This window comes from Paralichthys olivaceus, chromosome 11 (genome assembly GCF_024713975.1).
Source record: "Paralichthys olivaceus isolate ysfri-2021 chromosome 11, ASM2471397v2, whole genome shotgun sequence".
Taxonomy (NCBI): domain Eukaryota; kingdom Metazoa; phylum Chordata; class Actinopteri; order Pleuronectiformes; family Paralichthyidae; genus Paralichthys; species Paralichthys olivaceus.
Genome location: NC_091103.1, coordinates 25,171,339 through 25,184,949, shown reverse-complemented (window position 1 = coordinate 25,184,949; position 13,611 = coordinate 25,171,339). Strand labels below are relative to the sequence as shown.

The following is a 13,611-nucleotide window of genomic DNA, read 5'->3' as shown; positions in this document are numbered from 1 at the left end:
AGCATAATGACTGGATCACATTAGATACAGGGGGGACTCCCTGAACAGATGATGTAGAAAGATATGAGCATGGAAAAGTTAATTACAAAAAAATTATCAGTAAAGGTTCATCTTCAGGGATGAGACCACTTAGAGGTTTGATTTGAGGAAGAATTACTGTCTTTACAAATCATGCATGTCTTCAAAGGTAAGGATGTGTTTGAGCAAGTGATTTTTTACTAAAACCAGCTGGGAGTAGTATCATCATCCTCCTCCTCCTCCTTATCATCATCAGTACCATCTGACATCAGATTATCCCACTGACGAACACTCTTTTTCAGACATGAAATCCGGCTAATGTCTGCACAATTGAGTCTGGACTTTGTCCGGGGATTGCCTTTCAAACAAGGGGTGGCTAAAAATGCAGGAGGCAGGACATGATGTATAAATTCTGCTGTGGAGATCACATATTTTTGTTTAAACCTCAATGACACAGACAATCTCAAATCTCATTGTCTTTCCAATTTGACATCTGTGTCTTTGAGGGTGTATAGCACCTCTCTTTTGTTCTGAGATATTTTTAAATGTAATTGTGCGTCCCAGAACTAACGCGCCCAGTTGCTTGTGTTGAATCCTTCGAAAATGTTCCTGCTGTCTTCTTACATGGGCTCATTCGGACATTTTATGAAGGGGGCTGGCATGAAAAACTCTGGAGATAGCCCGCAGCAACTGACTTGGACATTTTTCTTCTGACATACAGCACCTCTGGATATGGAGTACAGTGCATGTCTGAAAACAGCTTCTGTCTCGTCTGGCTCTTTCTCTCCCTCTCTCAAACACACACACACACACACACACACACACACACACACACACACACACACACACACACACACACACACACACACACACACACACACACACACACACACACACACACACACACACACACACACACACACACACACACACTATCTCATGCCATTTTAAAGGATAGACTGTTTTCTAAAATAAAATATACTGAACAGGGACAATGACAGGGTCATTCATGCAGTCTATATCCAGTCACATTTGGAATATTATCCCTTATAACATGGATTCATCACATCCTCACTCATCTCTCTGTCAAGATGGATCCCACTCTCCTGTCTAGCACATGCTGTCAGTAGTACAGCTAGTACTACTAGTAGTAGGAGCAGTAACAGTAGTAGTTGCAGTATGTTAATATAAGGGTTTGACTACAAAAATATGTCAAGCAAAACATTCTTGTTAAAAACATTATTCACTAATAATAGCTACACTTGCACATTCCAGTCCTGTTTAAGTGTTGACTAAATCCCACCATATAAAGCCTGTTAAATGTCAAATGTGTTTTTTCATACTCACTATTAACACACGCATGCTAAGGTCTGGAGACACACAGCTGTAAATTGGGACTTCCAGATGGGGCGTCAGCATGGTGTCATGCTGCCAGAGAAAGTCGCTGCACTTGAACAACAGAAGGCTGGCTGCTGCAGCAGAGTTTAAAATTAGACTTACTGCCTGGCAGTACCCAACTCCTGTCTCACTTTCCCTTCAGGATAGGAGTCAGTACAACAATGTACCACATCGGCACAGTGGCTGTCACCTCACAGTTAGAAGGTCCTGGGTTTGAATAAGCCTTGATATTTTATCTTCTCTAAGAACTTGGAGCTGTATTTCTGTAGGTTTCCTCGCACACTTAAGCAGTGGTCACCAACCTTTCAAGCCCAAGTTCACTTTTTAATTCTAAGCGTAAGCTGAGATCTACCGCACTGATATGTTAGGAGGGTCATATCTATTGGTTTTGTAGGTTCTGTTAATGGCTGAATATTTTTTTTAGCTTCAGTTCAATATGTTCTGCAGAGAATCTGCTACTGCAGCACAATGTTTTTACACAGGCTTTGCCTTGAATATGGCCATAAATATGACTATTTCCTTGTATAATATATATTGTGTACTCAAATAAATACTGGCACTATAAAGTATAAAGTCTTCAGCACCTGCAAATATTTTACAATCAAACACCCTTTTTAAACAATGAATGGATTTGTTCAACAGAAACACTGGAGTGCTTTTATTTTGAAAATCTTACAGAAAGTGCTGCAAACATTTGTGACATAAATTCATCAGATAAACATTAAAATGCAGGTTAAAGATAATTTTTTCTCTTTAATCTTCTGTGAACCACAATGTTTATCTGTCTATGACACGAACATATTTCGAACCCCGAACCTGTTTCAAAGTAAAGTACTCCAGCGTTTCACTTTCTAAATCCATTCATTTGTTCTAACAGGGCTTTGATTGTTGTTGACAGACCGGAAGATGCAAGTCTTCATACAATAGAGTCCTGACATTTAGTTTTGTACATAATGTACTTGTATTCAAGGAAATGCAGGGGATAAACTAGCATTGGACTTTCCACCTCCATGTACAGAGATAATCTAGATGTCATAAATTTCATCTTCTGGCCATGGCGTTTGCCCAGACATCTTGGCAGATGCTGTGAGCAGCCTCCAATTTAGGGCCACAGGGACTATATGTGCTGCAGAAATACAGTGTAGTGTAAGCAAAACTACATATGCATCCACTGTCTGCCCTGCTGTCCTCAGCAAGAGGTCCTATGAATCAGGTCATAAAATGTGCTTTGGAGCTGTGTCTAAAGGGCAAAGCATTCCTTCCTGCCTCGCAAATTTAGTGTTGATTTTCAATGAACTGAAAGGAATTCAGATCTCCTCAAACACATTAATCATGTTATATGTGGTTGTTCACTTGAAAATTGATAGAGGTAGTAGTACCGTTTTAAGGTTGAACTGACCCCTTTGTTACACACAAAGAGATAGTCTGACTTGCTATGTTATGGGTGAACTGGCCTGGGTGTAGGACTCCCACTTCTCCCAGATACTAAAATTCTAATACCCAAAACTTTTGAGACATGCAAGATTTACTTTTTACCAGGACGAAGGAAAAGGGAGAGGGTAGGACAAAACGCAGAACAAAAGGAATCTTCAATAAATCAAAAGTTACACTCAAGCAAAACAGTGGAGTAGCACAGGGAAAGACATGAAAAACTTACGGAGAATGTGGCAAGAGTTGTCAAGACACATGAACATGACTAGGGTAAATGACGACAAACCAACAAAGACATGGGGGAACACAAAGACCTAAATACACACTGAACTGATGAGTAACTGGAGACAGGTGGCACAGGACAAACAGGTGAGCCTGACGAGGGCAGGAAGTCTAGTAGGGAAAACACATCAGGAGCAGGGACTACAAAATAAAACAGGAAACAGAGGAATACTGAGAAGAACATGGGGTGAAGCACAGGGTGGAACATAGAGAGGAACACAGAGATGAACACAGGGTGGAACATAGAGAGGAACACAGAGATTAACACAGAGATGAACACAGCAAGGCACACAGGAGAAACACGCAGAAGGGAACACGAGAGGAACACAGGGTGAAACATAGAAAGAGAAACACAGAGATGAACACACGGTGAAGCACAGGGAGGAACATAGAGAGGAACACAGAGATGAACACAGGAGAAGCATTTGAAACAGAGGGGAACACAGCGATGAACACAGCAATGAACACAGGAGAAACACAGTATGGAACACAGAGGAACGCAGAAGGGAACACAAGAGGAACACAGGGTGGAACATAAAGAGGAACACAGAGATGAACACAGGGTGGAGCACAGAGGAACACAGAAAGGAACACGAGAGGAACACAGAGAAGAACACAGCAAGGGACAAAGAGGCGAACACAAGAGAGGGACCCAGAGAGGGATGCAGAGAGTGATACACAGAAAGGAGCAGAGTGGGACACAAGCGAGGGACACAGAGAGGACATAGAGCAAACTTAAAACGTGAATTCAAAACGTAACAAAAACACAGTTTAAACTTGAACTGAAAACACTCTTTATAAAAGAGGACAAAAATACAACGAGAAAATCTCTCCTGCCGAGACATTTTGAATGGGTGCCTTTTGGATGCCGCTCCGCACAGAGAGACACATATTATCCAGGTTCACATGAAATCCAATTTCAGAGAGACATTTAGTATAAGAGGAAGGAGATAGACCCTGAGAGAGAGAGAGAGACGGTGAGAGTGAAAGACATTTCCAAAAGCTGCTTGATTTTATAATCATGCATGATCCAGGTCAGTGACAGAGAGACTTGACCAATTTCAGAGAGACATAGAGAAACCATGTTGTAAGGTCTTATCACCATCAAAACAAAACAAAATCCGAATGCTGAGCTAAAATAAAAAACCACGCTGTACATTTTATGTTGGAAATTCTCTCTATATGTCATCCCTGTCTATCCTGCTTACAGCGGTCTGCCCATCAGCCTCATCTTCTTCCTGGGGGTACAATTTCTATTACCAGCAAGACTGCACAAAATCCTGACCTCTTTTCCACATGCTTAGCTCCTCACCATAGCAGCAGCTTGTATCCTGATGCCCCTGGCTTCCTGCCCTGGCATCTTATTTGAACCAGGGTTGACATCCTGCCATACTTGCCCTGATACCAAAGAGTTTTTTATCATTAAGCTGGTATTCTGCTAAAGTCAGTCACTGATCAGATTTCATGTTTTCTATTTTCTCTGTGTAGCATCACAGTGCCACAGTCTACTGAATATTGCAACATTAAAAGGGAACTGTTGGGTTTCTCTAAAATGTTAAACTTGAACTTCTATGTAAAGTGCCTTTATAATGTTTATTAAGATATGACGCTATACAAATAAAATTGAATTTATCTGAATTAAATCTACACTTACATTTTCTGATTTCCTGCCTCACTACCTGTCTATCTCTGTCTTTCCTCCTGTGTCCTGACTAATGCTGGGATTCTTCACCAGTCATCTGTGACTCAGGAACTTTCCATGAGTCATGAAGAACACCACGTCCAAAACCCTGCATGACTTCACTGCAATGGGCCCTAAGACATGCATTCAGTCTTGTTAATTTTTTTAACTTACAGTCTGTGACACAATTCCAGTAACACAAAAGTTTGCCAATTACAGTGATATGAACAGTAAAGTTGAACATAAAAGCACGAAAATGTCCTTTGTATTAATGAGTGTATAGACCAGTTTTCAAAGTGGAAAAATTAGTGACTGTAGTGATGAAATGCCTGAGCCCTCAAGGGTGCAGATAAAGCCAGGAGTTGGTCAAACTGGGCTTTTGTGACAGCAGTGATTAAACAAAAGCAGAAATCAAAGAAAGAAGCTCAATCCTGTTGTCTTCTGCTACATCATTGTTCTGTAGTTACACTTAGTGTATCATGTCTTCATTCATTCTTCTGTTCTCCTTTCTTTATCAATGCCCCTCATATTCTAGGTTCACATCATTGTCATGGACAACAATGACAATGCTCCCATCTTCTCCCAATCAACCTATGACGTGAATATTTCTGAAGATACACCACCAGACTCTGAGGTGGTCCAGGTTTTGGCATCTGACCGTGATGAGCATCACCGGCTGACCTACTCACTACAGAGCTCTATCGACCCCAACAGCTTGCGTCTGTTCCGCATCCACCCTACAGTGGGCACCATCTACACTGCTCAGAGGCTGGATCATGAGGCCTGTGCCCAGCACATCCTCACTGTCGTTGTAAGACTTGCTTTGGTCCAGTATGCACCACTAATTGTTTTAAATTTAAGTCAGTGTCTGCCAATGACTTAAATATGATATTTAGGATCTTGAGCCAACAGCTGTGACTCTTTCACTGCCTCAGTTTACATTGAAAGGGTCCAGTCTTGCCTATATTGTCGTCCCAATAGAGTTACAGTGTTGTACTGAGGTCATTCATTTTGTCTTTCTCTGTTATAACTCATTATGTCACTTTTAGATTTTGCAATTGAATGATCATCTTATTATACTGATGACCATGAAGGATTGCTTTTTTATTGTTGTATTTTGTGTTCCACAGGTAAAGGACCAAGAGTTCCCCTACAGAAAGAACCTGGCTCGTGTGCTTATAGAGGTGGAAGATATAAATGACCATGTACCCATCTTTACTAGTGCTTTATATGAAGGCCAAGTCTATGAGTCAGCGGCAGTGGGATCAGGTGTGGTCCAGGTCACTGCTCTTGACAAAGACAAAGGAGAGAACGCAGAGCTACACTACTCCATTGAAGCAGGTGGGCACCTCTGACAACTAAATAGCCTACCTGTTCTTATAAGTTGCAGGTGTTCTTTAGGTAACTAATCTCTGTTATTTATTTTCCCACAGGGAACACTGGAAATGCATTCAATATTGAGTCAGTTTTGGGTATCATCACTGTTGCACATGACCTGGATTTGTCCAGCATAGGCCATTATGTTCTCACTGTCAGAGTCACTGACAATGGCTCCCCTCCCCTGTCCACCACAACTATTGTGCGTATTGCTGTCACCCTCTCTGACAATGCTGGCCCAAAGTTCCCTCAGCCTGAGTACCAAGCTGAAATCACAGAGACAGCAGTGATTGGGACCTCTGTTACCACAGTCAGTGCTGTAAGCCAGTCCACCCTAACCTATGACATCAAGCAAGGTAACAAAGACCGTGTTTTTCAGATTAATCAATACAGTGGAGTGATTACTACCCGAAGACCTCTAGACTTTGAGACTACAGCATCGTATACTCTGATAGTCCGGGCTACCAACATGGCTGGCATGGCTTCCAATGCTACTCTGTTGATTCAGGTCGTGGATGAAAATGACAACCCGCCAGTGTTCCAGCTGCTCCATTATCATGGTAGCATCAGCGAGGCAGCACCAGTCAACAGTGTGGTCTGGGACTCAGATGACTCACCTCTAGTAATCAAGGCCACCGATGCTGACCGCAACCAAAATGCTTTGTTAGTCTTCCAGATTGTTGAGGATACAGCAAAAATGTTCTTCACAGTAGACTCAGGGACTGGCTCCATTAGAACCATTGCTAATCTAGACCACGAGACATTTTCCAATTTTCACTTCCATGTTCATGTGAGGGACAACGGTAGGCCACAGTTGACAGCAGACAGTCCAACTGAAGTCATAATACAAGTGATTGACACAAATGATTCACCACCTCGTTTCACCCAGAATGCCTATGAAACAGTCCTGCTACTTCCCACCTATGTGGGAGTAGAAGCTTTGCAGGTTTCAGCTGTTGACCCTGATAAAGATGTTCTCACAGAGCTTACCTACTCTCTGACTGATGAAGTACTGGAGTACTTTGCCATCAAACCTTCTAGTGGAGTCATCATTGTCAAAAACAATAACTTCACTAAAGAACATTTTCGCTTCAGTGTCAAAGTTTCAGATGATAAATTCTCCAGCATGTCTATGGTGACCATTCTTGTCCAAGAAGCTCTGGATTCTGGCCTCAGCTTCACCCATAGTCTTTACTCTTCATTTATTCAAGAGAATGTGTCAAATATCACCCAAGTAGCTGTGGTTAATGCTGTGGGAAACCGTCTAAATGAACCTTTGAAGTACACCTTATTGAATGCTGGTACACGCTTTAGAATTCGTCCAACTTCTGGTGTGATCCAAACTACAGGAATACCCTTTGACCGTGAAGAGCAAGAGTTTTATGAACTGATTGTTGAGGCAAGAAGGGAATATGACCATCTGCATGTGGCTAGAGTTATGGTTAGAGTCCAAGTTGAGGACATAAATGATAATACTCCTGTGTTTGTTGGACTTCCTTATTATGCAGCTGTTCAGGTTGAAGCTAAGGCAGGATCACCTGTTTTCAGGGTCATGGCAGTAGACGGTGACAAAGGAATTAATGGAGAGATATCTTACTATCTTCAGGATGACCATGGTCACTTTGAGATCAACCGACAGACAGGTGGTCTCAGCCTTAAGAGAGCCTTTGAATCTGACCTGTCTATTGTGGAATACCAGATGGTGATATATGCCAGAGATGGTGGTTATCCACCTCTCTCATCTACCATAGAGTTCCCCATCACTGTTGTCAACAAGGCAATGCCCGTCTTTGACAGATCATTTTATTCTGTTTCCGTTAATGAGGATGTAGCTGTGCACACACCTATCATGGGCATCAATGCCACTAGTCCTGAAGGTCAAAACATCATCTACACTATTGTTGATGGAGACCCATCTCTTCAGTTCGACATTGGTTTTGACACTGGCATCATAAGTGTCATCCACTGTTTGGACTATGAATCAGCAGCATCTTACCACCTGACCATCAGAGCCACAGACTATCTAACTGGTGCCCGTGCTGAAGTCGATGTTGATGTGAGTGTCCAGGATGTTAATGATAATCCGCCTATCTTCCAGAAAATGTCGTACAGGGTAGTTTTGCCTGAAACAGCCATGATTGGAACCCCAGCCCTTCAAGTTATTGCCACTGATAAAGACTCACAGAAGAACAATGTTGTCCGCTACCAGATCTTCTCAGATGCACATAACAGCACAGATTACTTTCACATTGATAGTAGCAGTGGATTAATTCTCACAGCACGTATGCTAGATCATGAACTCCTCCAGAAGTATGATTTCATTGTCAGGGCCACTGATAATGGCTTTCCACCACTAAGTAGTGAAGTATTTGTCACAGTTATAGTGAATGACATGAATGATAATCCTCCACTTTTCAATCAGCTACTCTATGAGGCATATGTGAATGAGTTAGCACCGAAGGGCCATTTTGTAGCCTGTGTCCAGGCCTCAGACGCTGACAGCTCAGATTGGGAAAAACTGGATTACAGCATTTTATCAGGAAATGAAAGAATGAATTTTGTGATGGACAAAAAGACAGGAATCCTCACGTTGTCTAGTCACCGGAAGCAAAGAATGGAACCTGCATACAGCCTCAATGTTTCAGTGTCTGATAGGGTATTCACAAGCACTGCACAGGTTCATATTAAGATGTTGGGAGCCAACCTGTACAGTCCAGTGTTTGGACAAAATGTGTATGAGGCTGAGTTAAGAGAGAATGCTGCAATAGGAACCAAAGTTATACAGGTAAGTGCTGTTGGAATTCATTTTAGTTTTTTTTCATTCTTATGTTTTTGTTTCAGGAGAACTGAAATGATAAATTACTCTTAATTACTTTAATTCCAGGTTAAAGCAACAGATGCAGATCCCGGAGTGTTTGGTCACTTCACTTATTCCTTCATTAATGATGTGGGAAAGGACCAGTTCAGCATTGATGCAAATGGGCAGATCACCACTGCAGAAAAGCTTGATCGTGAGGACCCAGCCAATAAGAACATAATTTTGACATTGGCAGCCCGGGACTCTGGTGGACGTGACTCCTATTGTACAGTACAAGTCACTCTTTTGGATGATAATGATAATGCACCTCACTTCCATGCCACTGAGTACAGAGCTTCAGTCAAATCTGATGTGGCTACAGGATTTTTGGTGACACAGATTCAGGCCTATGACCCTGATGATGGCTCTAACGCCAAAGTTACATACTCACTTTACAGTGAGGCACATGTCCCAGTGGTAGACATTTTGGAAATAGACCCAGACAATGGTTGGATGGTGACTAAAGGCAGCTTCAGTCACTTGAGGAACTCTGTATTATCTTTTTTTGTGAAAGCTGTGGATGGTGGAAATCCAGTCAGACACTCTTTAGTGTCTGTCTACATCCATGTTCTTTCTCCAGATTCTTTAATTCCTTACTTTAGCCAACATCAATATTCATTTGGCGTGCCAGAGGATACTCCAATAAGTTCAACCATAGGGATGGTGCAACTCAATACTCCTCCCGGATATGCTTTGCTCTCTGCTACTTTTGCCCTGGTTAATGGAGAGACTGGAGAAAACAACCAAGATGGAGTATTCGTGGTGGATAAGGACACTGGTGTGATCAAGCTCGATAAGCCTTTGGACTATGAGGTAATCAAAGGATACCACTTCAAAATCACTACCACTGTACAACAGGCTAAGCTGGATTCTGTGACTTCCGTTGATGTTGAAATCAAAGTATTTGATCTAAATGACAACAAACCAGCCTTTGAAGCTAACTCATATGAGGCCACAGTTATGGAGGGAATGTCAGTTGGAACCAAAATCATTCAAGTGCAAACAGTAGACCCAGACTCAGGGGCCAATGGCCAGGTAACATACAGTCTTGGGGAATTAATCCAGTCAGAAGGAGATTCAGATACACTGGTTGACACTTTTAGTATTGACAGCAACACAGGCTGGATCTCAACATGCAAAGACCTGGACCATGAGATCAATCCATCCTACACATTCACAGTTGTGGCCTCAGACCTTGGGGAAACTTTGTCTCTTTCCAGTACTACTACTGTGACAGTAGCAGTGGCAGACATCAATGACAACCCACCCAGGTTTCTGGAGCAGCACTACTTTGGCTCAGTTTTGGAGAGTGACCCACCAGGAGAGGTGGTAGCTGTGCTGAACACTAGAGATGATGACAGCTCTGCTCTTAACCGGCAAGTCAGCTACCACATCACTGGTAAGTACCATTGTAAATGTCAATGTTTAGTTCCTGTTTTCCTTATCTGGCCTATCAGGATGGCAACTTTGATATAGTAAAGCCGAAGGTTTTTGTGACAGGTAAACAAACTATCATGGTTATGGTTACTATGGTTGCCATAGCAACTAAATCAATTGGTTGAGGTTATAGAAAAACAACATCAAAACAACAATAAGACAATCTTTGACAGGATCCCTTGTGTTCTACATGACAGTCAGATACTGTACATGAACATCCTCTACCCTGAACTGCAAAACTTTAGTTTCCACTTCACTTCATAGAAGGAATACAATTTTCTGCAATGTCACTGAATTTGAGTGTTTGACATAAATTGAGCAGAAAAAATACTAAATCCTGGGCTGTGTATTTTCATCCTTGTGCGTGCAAACATTGATTACGGAGAACCATTGTGTGTGTCTAGTTCTGTCTTGGTGCCAGATTTTACCCAAGATACAGTTATCACCTGACTGGTTACTGTTTTGCATCAGCTTACATAATGTAATAGTCATTTAGGAGAAAAACTGTACACTAAATTAAAGCTACAATACAGTACAAAACACATTGATTTTCAATGGTTGTTTTCAAAAAAATTGTGCATGCATTCCAGTTTTCCAAGTCAGAGTGAGAAACAGGTATTGAAATTAGATAATATGTCATGGCAGATAAGTATTCAACAGCCTATAACATTTACACAGTTACACATCTCAAGGTGCCAAAGAAGTTGTTAAATCGTTGTATGGAAATCAAGTGAAGAAGAAAAACAGTTTGAGTTGTTATAGGCAAAGGTGCAGGGATATTAGTTTTAACAGAGCAAAATTAATAATAGAGGAGAGGAAAGCCAGGTGAATGCTGAAACTGTATTAATGAAAGTGAAGTACTTACTTTGCTGAATTGCTGTCTGCTTATTAATGCAGCAGAAGATAATGATGAAGTTAGGACACCCCAAGAGACTGTTGCAGAAGACTAAAGTGCCAACAGGAGATACACTGAGGGTAGAAAAAAAGGAAATTCTTCCCCCAATCGTATATTTAATGAGTATAAGCTAAACAACTGGAGTGAACGGCAGTTTATGACCACAATTGATTGTTGCAGACCGATACTGGTCGCCAGTATCTATCTGTATCTGTATTTTTGTCTGTCTGTCTGTATGTGGTTTGCGTATCTAGAAAATAGTTGGCATGTGTATTTTTAAGGGCCTAAGAAAGTGCACTGTCAAGTTTGGTTTAATTTTGACACAAGATTCAATACCAATAAAATCTGAATAAACAGACGGTCTGTAGTCGGTTGGTAAATCATGACAAGCGCGTGTTTACAATGGACATGGTCTTAACAGCGATGACAAATGTTTCTCCAGTTTGAGGTTCTGAGTACTGAGTCGAGGTTCACTGAACTTTGAATTAACGGATGAACAGCTCTTTGTTGTGCGGCTACAAGGTTCTTTGGCCTGACTCCCACAGCTGGTCTTTACTTGCCAAGGCTCAATTATTGCAGGTCAGTTTTACAGTTTAAGAAATAAAGCTGCCATCAAAATTACCAAAGGCCAAGCAAACAGCCCATTCCAAACTGTTAGAATGGGTACTGCTATAAAATATCTTGACTCAGAGACACAACCATTATCTAATGCTACAGTATGTCTTTTAAAAAACAGTGACGTCCTGACAACAGTTTGAATGTTAGATTCAATTCCATCAATGTCCACATTGCCACCCTAATAGTAATGCTAGACAATTGCAATAGAGTTTTCAAAATGTGAAAAAATTATGGAGCATGCATCCACACAAAAACATTGAACATAAATAAATAATGTCTGTTCATGTCAGTAGGCTTAGTACATGTTTTACATACATGCTTTGTGTGATGTCAAAAACTTCTACTTACAGTGGAAATAAAATTCAAGAAATACTCATTATTTGCCAGTTTAGGTCTATATCCTAATCCTACATTACGACAACATTATATTTCCATTAATTATACTTTGCAACTGTAATGTCCTCTGAAGTCATGGAGACACAGCTGTGTGTTTGTGTGTTTGTCCCATTATTTACATTGTAGTGATTTATTGTCATGTGCTGTTTATGCTACTGGCTGTTTCTTCCTCCAGCCTTCACTCTGATGGACAGGGCTGCCTCAAGATGGAGGGCTGGAGGACTTTGCTTCTTTGATCGACAGTTCAGTTCAGCCAGTCTCGCAGCTCTCTCATGAATACACAATATTATGGTCCAACTTTTTCCCATTCTGCTGCAACATTGACTTCCCCACAATGGTTACACCTTTGTCTTCTGTCTTGTGTTTTTTTTTGTAACTCTCATTAATGCAGTGGTCCAAGAAACTATGGGGTATAATTTCCAAAAGTGGAGTGTTTTTAATCATGCTCAGTTTTTAAATATGTAGCATTGCCAAATGTAAAAAAATGTACCTCAATTTTCAACTGTTACTTTTTCTAAAACAGAAATTTATTTCAAATTATTCAATGCATATTCCAAGAGCAAATGTTCTGCAGTAAAGTAGAATCATAAAATAATATTTGGTGTAAATGTAAGTGTTAGAGGTAAATGTTAAATATAATTTTCAAATACCCACTGCTCAGAAATATTAAGGGAACACTTAATTGTCACAATATAACACCAAGTAAGTAAAATTCAGGGATATCAATCTGTCCATTTAGGAATCACAAGTGATTGTGAATCAATTTCACCTGCTTTGGTGCAAATGAACAGGTTCGATGGAGAGGCAAAAGCAAGACAACCCCCAAAAGGGGAACAGCTTTGCATGTGCTGGCCATAGACAGCTGCTCTCTCCTTATTCTTCCTGACTGAATCTTCTCTAGTTATGTTTTCTGATAGTGTTCTTGTCACTACTGGTAGCATGAGGCTGTACCTGCAGCCCTATCAGGTTGCACAGCTCCTCCAGGATGATACATCCATATGTGCGGATGCAAGAAGGTTTGCTGTGTCTCCCAGCACAGTCTTAAGAGCATGGAGGATATACCAGGAGACCAGCTGTTTCATGAGGAGAGCTGGACAGCGCTCTTGAAGAACTTACAACCCAGCAGCAGGACTGGTATCTGTTCCTTTGAGCGAGATAGAACAGGAGGAGCACTGCCAGAGCCCTACAAAATGGCCTCCAGCGGGCTACTGGTGTGCATGT

At 41.3% G+C, this 13,611-nt stretch overlaps 1 protein-coding gene across 9 annotated transcripts in view; it reads left to right on the top strand.

The window, feature by feature from the left end:
* The window catches only part of fat3a (FAT atypical cadherin 3a), a 184,378-nt gene that overhangs the window by 126,151 nt on the left and 44,616 nt on the right, over window positions 1-13,611 (top strand). For all 9 annotated transcript variants that reach the window (XM_069534014.1, XM_069534012.1, XM_069534011.1 and 6 more), the window contains 4 exons: window positions 5,346-5,621; window positions 5,941-6,151; window positions 6,244-8,972; window positions 9,072-10,443. In XM_069534014.1, the coding sequence (XP_069390115.1) occupies window positions 5,346-5,621; window positions 5,941-6,151; window positions 6,244-8,972; window positions 9,072-10,443 (4,588 nt within the window). The remainder of the gene's footprint in view (window positions 1-5,345; window positions 5,622-5,940; window positions 6,152-6,243; window positions 8,973-9,071; window positions 10,444-13,611) is intronic.